This window comes from Castanea sativa, chromosome 1, assembly GCF_040712315.1.
Source record: "Castanea sativa cultivar Marrone di Chiusa Pesio chromosome 1, ASM4071231v1".
Classification (NCBI taxonomy): domain Eukaryota; kingdom Viridiplantae; phylum Streptophyta; class Magnoliopsida; order Fagales; family Fagaceae; genus Castanea; species Castanea sativa.
In genome coordinates this window covers 77,878,661-77,888,191 of record NC_134013.1, presented here as the reverse complement: position 1 = coordinate 77,888,191, position 9,531 = coordinate 77,878,661, and the positions used below count along the sequence as shown (strand labels likewise).

The following is a 9,531-nucleotide window of genomic DNA, read 5'->3' as shown; positions in this document are numbered from 1 at the left end:
TTGAAGAGAAAATTCAAATCTGTTTCTGTATGTGTAAAAAGAATGATTTTTGAAGAGAAAATTCAGATCTGTTTCTTAAGAGATAAAAAAAGTGATCTTGAGTTTTGTAAAAGATCCGATCTGTTTTGATGATGATAAAAAAAAAATGGCTTTTATAACAGAAAAATTTGATCTGTTTTTGTACTTGGAAAAGATATGTTTTTTTTATTTTTATGGAGAGCATCTCATTCATAAAATTATTTCGTGCTATATGATCCAAAACAAAACAAACAACAAACAACAATTCATAATCTCTTTCTTTATTTCAAAATTCTGCATGCATTAAAATGTCAGATCTGTAATTAAAGAAGATATAAAATCTATTTTTATTTTAAGAAAAGCTCAAATCTACATCTAAGAAAGATGTAGATCCGTTTTGTTTTGAAGAAAATTCAGATCTACATCTAAGAAAAGATGTAGATCTGTTTTGTTTTGAAGAAAAAGAGTTAATTGCATGCAAATCTTTAAAACTAAGAAAAAATTACAGTAACAATAAATAATAATAAATTAAAAAAAAAAAAAAACAAGATCATACTTTCATAATCCACATTAACAAGTCAGAATATGAATGTTTAAAAACAAGGAAGCATACATCATCATGATTAGAGAAATATAAGAACAAAAGGGTTAGAGAACAACCTCTTTCATGAGCACACTTTGTTCTTAAAAGGATGTTTTAGGGTTCAAAGAAATTTTTTCAATTCTCTTTGAAACCTGAAACCCCTAATTTAGGCAGCAACACTCAAAGAGGGGATCGGAAAATATGGGTGATTTGAGAGCCTAAAACGTATGCCTCTCAAAGCATAAAAAAAAAAAGTGTTGAATTATGAGGTTTAGCCTCTATTTATAGAGGTCAGAGGACTCTCAAAAATAGAGATGGACGATTAAGGTTTGAATCCGGACGCATCCTTTTGCAAAAAAGTCGAAAAAGGTGTGCATTATCATCACCCGAAGGCCGTTGGGCCAAAGCCCATCCAAGTGCAATTCAGCACTTTTAGAGTGTTGTTCAACACTCCAAATGTGCCAAATTGGCTCTTGGAGACCGAACATGCTTTCGTGTTCGGGTGCCATTTGGACTCCTCTTCTAGGGTTTTTTTGGCTGATCCTTGTATCTAGACGTGTTTTTATCCCCCGTCTATGATTTTTTTTTTAATCTTTTTTCTTGATAATTCAGGCTTTTTAAAAACAATTATCTTGAACAACTATCTTGTGGATAAATCCCTTAAATTAAATCTTGATAAAGTTCAGATTATCCATAATTTTATTATTATTATCCAATTATCCCTTTTATTCCTATGCATGCATCTCTATATTAAACACTAATTATCAACCAATCACAAAATTATTTATTTAATTTTAATTTTTTGACCAATCAGATTTAATTTAAATTAATCGTGTGTGGTCAACTCTTCCTAGACACAATGCATATGGATCGTGCAAACTTGATTATGCGATATCTTTCGATCTGATGGTCTGATTTAGAAACCAGAAACACCGTTGCCTCCATTAGAATCTCAAGATCATTTTCATGATATGTAATGAATGACATGATGCATGTAATGCAAAGACAAAATGATGTATGTAATGCAAGAACAAATGATGCATGTGATGCAATTATGATTTTTTTTTTATACATAGATGGTCATTCAAGTCATTCTCCTTAATTAAATCATGGGTGCAAAATCAAGTGTCTACAGGGACATTATTAATGTAATTGGCTAATCCTTTTGACAAAACACACTTTACATGTAATTGGGTAAATCTAGGAGTGTTTAAGACTTCAAGAAACATGTTGTTCAAGTCAAGTGTTCAAGTCATGCAAGTCTGTTCAAGAAACAAGTAAAAAAGTGTTGTTCATTAAAGCTCGACAGATGTCTCGACAGAAGCCTATCTATCGAGATTTAATGTTAAAGCTTGACAGAAGTTGTATCTATCGAGAATTACGAAATCAGATTTTTCATATCTGATTACACGCATATCCAAGTGTATTTGTGTAGGGTTTCTTTTCTCACAACCATAGACATATATAAGGATTATTTTAAGGGCTGTTAAAAAGTATTGAAAAAAGGTTTTGTTGTATTCCTACATATTTATTGTGACCGGAGACAGAAATTGCTCTAGTTCATCTTTCTCTCTGTAAAAGTTACTGGGTTTTTACGCCAAGGGTTTTATAACCAAGGAGCTTCTTAATCTTCATGTTGATGAACTGAAGAACTTTTAGCCAACATCTTACTCAAGATTGGTGTGTTAGTTACGTACTGGAATCCGTGCATCATTGTTTAGTCACGTACTGGGATTCATGCATTGAAATGAGAGATTGCTGCTACATTGTAAGTCCAATTGGGTGTTGGGGTAAGGGTTCAACTGTAGGTTGGTATTAGGTACTTAGATTCCTTTGACTTGTAACGGCTTGTTTTGATAATAGTGAATTCTCGAGAGTGGTGACTTTAAATTCACCAGGTTTTGTCTCGGTGGTTTTCCTCATTCGTAAACAAATCACCTATGTCAAATTTATTTTCCGCTGCATTTAACTTAGTTGGTAATTTTTTTGTGCTACCACGCTATTGCGTGTTAAATTGACTTAATTAATTAACTTGGATAATTAATTAATTAATTTGCCAAAGGAGCCAATACATTTTTGTCCTATCAATCACTATCATTTTTTTTTTTTTGGAAATTAAGTTTTTTAATTTTTTTTATAATTCGATAGTTGTTTTAAACCATAAATAATTTCGTTTAAGACACCAAGAAATATCAATTAAGCTACAAAACTCTTTGTAAAAGAATAAAATCTGACAACAAATTTGGTTGTGAACATAGGCTAAAACTAACAATATAAAGAGATGACAAGAGTCCTCATTATGCAGTGTACATTACTTACTAAACCACACTTAAATGATTGTATATAATTGTTTTATATAAGTCATATACATTATACATGATAGGGACACATGTCATATTTTTATCATTAATTATAATCTTAGGCTACAATCATTTTTCATTGCCAAACTTTATCTCCACGAAATTACTGTTTTTTTTTCTTTGGCAAATGAGTGCACTAATTATTTTTTAGATCAAAGATAAAAAGCTTTATTAAGATATTAGAAATAATACAAGCTGGTTTACATATAGCAATGCAGTGGACCCCCGGAGAGTAAGTCACAGGTCTGTACTCAAATAGACCAGGGGCCACGAATAAGAAAGAACATGCAGCAGTGAAATACGCAATAGAAACAGAATATGCTGAAGTTGTTTGTGCTGCCATGAGGTGCTGGTAATCTGTTAAGAGACCCGAAGCATCATCATAGATATCCCGTGGCTGAAGTTGAGTCTTTTCAAAGTAATATTTGTTTCGTGCATTCCAAAGAGCCCACACGATAACTGCCCAAGACTCAAGTTCCTGCTGGTTCAGCCTAGTTATTAACTTCAATGAAACTGAGCATTGTGGCGATTTAAGTACTTTTAACACCCGTTTCCGAGGTAGATGTCAATATCACTGTCACCCATATTTGGGAAATTAATAGGATTTGTTTTTGAGAAAATAATAGGAGCTATTTAGTGTTATAAATAGAACTAGTTTACAATATACTCGTTTAAAGGAGAGGTATGGATCAAATTATACCCTAACTAAAGAGAACAAGTATAATTTTTTTGTCGTGCATGGGAATAGGAATAAAAGGATAATGCCTTTTGCTTAAAAAGTTAAAATAGAAGGGTCTCCTATAAATAAAAAAAATTAAAAATAAAAATACAAAAAAGATTTTATAACTCAACACTTCCTTATATTTCTGATTAAAATGTTTACTGTTCGAATTTCACCATTCCTATCTATCGAATATCAAAAAGAAAAAAAAAAAGTTCTTTGTTCCTTTTTACTGTTTTGCTCAGCTTTAATTTTTAGAATTGTTAAATGCAGCCAGAGATGGATCCTTAGAGCATTAGTATTGAAAGGTGTAAACACTTTCTACTTATTATTTTACAACTCAAGCCACCCAAAACTCACTCTATCCGAATTTGTAAATTTAAAAAAAAAAAAAAAAATTGCAACCTATGAAAAGTAAGGTTGCATATATGTTTACTATTCATAGATTGTAAAAAAAAAAAATATTATTTTAATTTTTTGGTTGTGTGTGAAAAGAAAAAGTAAGTAGGAGGGAAAAAAGAGAGAATAGTACTTTATATTATTTTATTAGGTAGCTTATATTATTTTATTGAGTTATATTTAAAAATAAAAACTGAGATGTAAAGTAAGTTATAAAATGAGTTGGTAAAAAAGATAAAGTATTATTTGAAAATGCAAATTTTTTTTTTTTTTTTTTGGGTTGCATATGGGTGCTAATGCCCTTGGAGTTTTGACTTCAGACTTTTAAGGGGCGCCAATGCGTAAACGCGTAGTAAGGAGAAAGGTAAGGGTGTCCAAGAAGACCCGCCACCCGCCCAACCCGACCCGAAAATCGGCCGACCCGACGCTGGCGACGGTCGGCAGCGGGTCTTCGCCCATAAAACCCGATACCGGCGGGTCGGTTGACAGGTTTAAGTATGAAAAACCGTTGTTCAACTGACCCGACCGAAAAACACATTGGAATTTCAGTTCTCCGTCGATTGGAGGGGTTAGCTTACCTCATTTTGTCTGATCTGTCGAGATCCGCCGAGATCTCATCGAGATCTGGCTTGATCTCTTCGAGATCGGCCAAGATCTCGTCGCGATCTCGCCCGATCTCTTCGCGATCTCACCCTATCTCTTCGCGATCTCTTCGCCTTACATTGAGATCTCGCCGGACTCTTCGAGATCCAGCCTGATCTCGTTGAAATCTGCCGAGATCTCTTCAAGATCCGGCCAAATCTAGTTGAGATCCGGTCAGATCCTGCAAAAACCATAGATTTTGGCAAAATCCAATGACGATTTCTGCAAAATCCGGCGTGATTCACACAGTTCGAACCCGCCCGAAACCGACGACCTCCGACCACCCGAACCGCTACCTCCGGCGGGTCGGCGGCGGGTCCAGATTCAGGAAACCCGAAGTGATCGGGTCGGTTCCGGGTTGGGCACAAACCCGACCCGGACCGACCCGTAGACAGCCCTAGAGAAAGGTACTCATTTTAAAGTTTTTTTTTTTTTTATGAACGGTACTCTTTTTAAAGAATTGACTTCATCGTAATCTCCAAGGTCCATATCTTTGAATTGTGAAGGGACCTGGCGATGTTCTTTTCACACTTGGATTCTGGAAATCAGATAGGAGTCATAGGACTTAGGACTTAGGACACACACAAAATAAAAATAATAAAAAAAGTTGAAACTTAATGTTACAAAGAAGAGGACAAACATGTCAATAAATGATGAATTGATATATACCTATATCCTTTCATTAGCGTTTGGTTCGGATAATTTTCACAAAATAAATTAAGATATATATGACCGGGTTTCAAATTGATGAGGTATAATCTGGTTTTAATTTCATAGGTATTTGTGGTCTCTTATGCAAGGAGAATAAATTTAAGCTAGTATTCATCAATAAGTTAAGGAGAAAATATATATTAACAAGAGGAAATAACGTTGAAAATATACACTTTAATACAAACACACATAATTTAAATAATTTCCATTGAAGATTATAGACCGCCACCCAAAATTTACTTTTGGAATTTTGGACACGAAGTGAAAACAATCACTTTTTAGTTCACTTTTTCTTAAAACAAGAAAAACGAAACCATGATTGATTCAAACGAGTCAGTTATTTGCAATTTGAATTAGTGTGAAACAAAGGCTAATTTCACCAACAATGTGATTCCCGGAAGCTGAAATTGGTCTCTTGTTTCGAGAATGAATGAAAAAGAAAAAGTTGGTGTCATAATTTAAAAGAAAAGAAAAGCCCTCATCGTCAAAGTTCTAGATGTTCTCAAATATTCAAAGCCTGATACCCAGTTGCCAATGTTGAAAGAAAGGAACTTGTTCCGTAGTACATTTTTCTAAACGATGACGAAAATCCTATGCACATTTGTGGCCTATATAAAGTCTCATTGTTTCATTGACTCTCATCACTTCCAATATTAACCATTGCCATTCCTTGCCACATAATTTTTATTGAGAAAAAGAGAAACACGTACAAGTGTGGCAGGGACGACCTAGTGGAACACAAGGAAATTAAATGGCTAGTCGTTTAGGTTTGGTTGGGTGCTTCATAGTTATAGTGGCTCTAGTACTCAAGGGTTCATCTGCAGCAACTTATACCGTTGGAGACGGATTGACATGGACCATTCCACCCGGTGGCGAAATTGCCTATAGAACCTGGGCTCGTTCAAAGTCTTTTAATATTGGTGACGTGATAGGTAAGCATTCATTAATATTTCTTCAAATATCATAAACTATGATCAATCTCACCTTTAGGATATGTTTAAAACAAGGAGGATGGAAAATAGAAAGAGAAAAATTGTATTTTTTACTGTTTTGTTAAGAGGGGGGAGGATGAGAGAAAAGTGGTGGGATCCACAAGTTTCTCTCCTCTAACTCCCTTTAAAATACAATCTCTCCAAATTGAAGAGAAAATTGGAGTGAAAAGTGGAAAAAATATTTAAACAAAACTGTCCCACCTCTTTTAACGTTTCTAGCTTCTTTTTTTATTTTTTTTTTCTTTTAACTTTTTCATTGTAAGGCTGGCTTTTTGTTTTTGTTTTTTTTTCTTTTTTCTTTCTTTGGTTTTGTCAGGGTGAGTTCTTCTTCTTTTCCTTCTCTTTTTTTTCTTAATTTTTATTTTTATTTTTATTATTTTTTTAAGAAAACACTTTTGGATGATTTCTTATGCTATTTTTTGAAATGTCCACTTTTATCTATACACAATTTTTAAAGAAATTATAATGTATTACTTTTTGTTTTATTTCAAAGAGACATGACGGTAAATTTATACAAATCTTATTTTGAACCAAATCAAAAAGTTTTCTATCCCTCTACTTTTTCACCCTCTCAACCAAACACAAATGAGGAGAACTAAAAACTTTTATATCTTCCCACTTTTCCATCCTCCTCTATTTTCTATCTTCTCACTTTTTTATCCTCACAACCAAACGAACCCTTAATCTTTGAAAGAATTGTTGCATTTATTTTTTACATTATTAATGTAATATCTTATACTAAAAAAAATTAAATTGTTGGGGAAGCATTGGTTTGAATTCGAAAAATTAATGTTCTTCTTTCCTCTCTTCCTCATTGTATAGTTGGACAATGCTTAAATGAATAAAAGTTCTATCAGTTTTACTTCCCCCCCCCCCCCTCCCACCCAAAAAAAAAAATTTAACCATGTAACTATTGACTAATACAATTACATGGTTAAATTTAATTAAAGAATATAAGAAACAAAACTTTACTTAAATTTTGTCCCAACTCACTATTCACTAGAATGAAGAATTTGAAAAAGTTTTAAATTTCATTTTTTTGGCTGATATATATGTTAGGTACTTGCTATTTATTTGTCCTTTTCTTTTTTGGTGGGTTTTAACATTATATATCTTTATTTTCAAAATAAGATACTGCCTCATGGTTATATAGCCCTCACAATTTATTTATTTATTTCAATAAGAGGAAAAATATTGAAGATTTAAATAAAGTAGCTGGTTATGATGAATGCTAGCTTTTTTTTTTTAATTAAATAAATTATTATCAATGGATATTTTCGTCTTCTGTTTTTTAATTTATTTTTTCCCTTTTCTTGTCAATCTTCTATCTCCAGTGTTCAACTGGACTGGGACGCATGATGTTGCTGAAGTGACAAAAGAAAATTATGATAGTTGCACAGACACTGCCATTGGTTCAATACAAAATACCAGCCCAGTAAATTTCAATCTAACTTCCAACGCTACTCGCTATTTCATCTGCACCATTAGTTCCCACTGTGAAATTGGCCAGAAGGTGACCATTGGCATTGGATCAGATTTCTGGAACTCCGCTTCATCTCTCAAATACGGTGCCTTGTCTGCTGTTCTGTCCACCATAGCCATCTCGTTCTTGACATTTTTCTGAAGTTCACCATATCTATTATAGTAGATTTCCACTTGCATTATAGTCTTTGTTTTTTCTTTAATTTTTGTTAAGCCAATATTCTTCTGGTAGTTTGGTACACTAGCATGAATCACGTACCAATACCATATACTGAAGTGAATTTACAATAATAGAATTGATCACAGCTCATTTCATTGATAGGTTATTATGAATTAATAGTCTTTTATATGTTTTGTTGATTTTGGATTAATTGTACCTGTGATTATTCACGGCCCCCCATATGGGCAATATGGCTTTATGAATTAAATTATTTATCACGTGGAACAGTTAGAGTTGCATTTCTTTTGGCCGCTCCTCTTTTCTTTTTTCTTTTTTTGGATTGATGCATTAAATTAAGATAAACGCAGTAAGACAAGTACAAAATAGTGTAGGTGTGTGAGAAGTGAAAACCACGATTCAAATCTCATGGTGCTGATTGAACTATAGATATCATCGCTTAAATTGAAAAGATTACAAAAAGAATTACCACAAACATTTTTTTATTTTAAAATAAAAATTAAGAAAAAGTAATTTATTAATTAACCATGTTGAAGTTCGCTAGAAAAAAAAAAAAAAAAACCATGTTGAAGTACATTGCTACAGACGGTCCAAGTGATTCTATCGAGAAGATCGGCACTTAGGGTGGGGGGTGGCCATGCTTATTTTTTGTACAAATCAAATCAAGGGTATATCAAACGAAAATGGAATAAGATCCTAAATACCTAAGCTCCAAATATTGGCTATTTTGAGGTTCTACTCTTCTCTAGCCAAGGCTCCATGTACAAGGGCGCATGAGCCCCTGCGTGTGTGTGTGTGAGAGAGAGAGAGAGAGAGAGAGTCGTTTTGTGAGACTAGCGGCGATGTTGAGACTGAGATTGATGGCGGTGTTGGTGAGACTGAGATCGACGGCAGTGCAAGTAAGACCAGAGGAGTAATTGGCGGCAAGTTTAGAGGAGAGATCAGACGGTGGCAGAGCTTGATTGGACGCTGGTGTGAATTAGGTTCTTGATCTTGTCAATGTCCGATTGGGAGGATTGGTGGAGAGGAAGAGAGGCTGAGAGAGTAATCAAATGGGTCACGAGTGAGAGAAGAGATAGAAAAGTATAATAAATAAATAGTAAAAAGTTTTAGCATTTCTATCCATACAATTGTATATTTAGAATTGTACTATTCATTCATGCCAAAAAAATTAGCATTTAGAACACCTCATGTGAGAGGTTTTTTGGTGTTTGGTGTGCCAAATGCGTGCCAAATGCCAAATATTTGGCATTTGGCACACTTGATGGTGATGCTCTAAGACACTATTTTGAAACATGGGGCAAATGTAGAAGATCAAAGTGATAATGAAACCTATTTTGTTTATTTGAAATGTACTGATAAAAGTATTTGTACTTTTTCTTTTATTTATATATTGTGAACATTGAATAAATGATATTTTAATTTAATACATTGATTTAATTATG

At 33.5% G+C, this 9,531-nt stretch overlaps 1 protein-coding gene across 1 annotated transcript; it reads left to right on the top strand.

The window, feature by feature from the left end:
* Positions 1–6,074: 6,074 nt before the first annotated feature.
* On the top strand, positions 6,075–8,367 carry LOC142644640 (stellacyanin-like). The gene is made up of 2 exons (XM_075819218.1): positions 6,075–6,366; positions 7,761–8,367. The coding sequence occupies exons 1-2, from the start codon at positions 6,186–6,188 to the stop codon at positions 8,048–8,050; spliced, it is 471 nt and encodes a 156-aa protein (XP_075675333.1). The 5' UTR covers positions 6,075–6,185; the 3' UTR covers positions 8,051–8,367.
* Positions 8,368–9,531: the final 1,164 nt, after the last annotated feature.

What these genes read in the sequence shown, in the direction of transcription:
- LOC142644640 (XM_075819218.1), top strand. Translation starts at nt 6,186, where the DNA reads ATGGCTAGTCGTTTAGGTTTGGTTGGGTGCTTCATAGTTATAGTGGCT. An exon ending in TAATATTGGTGACGTGATAG is followed by an intron (nt 6,367 to 7,760) that starts GTAAGCATTCAT and finishes TTCTATCTCCAG; the next exon opens with TGTTCAACTGGACTGGGACG.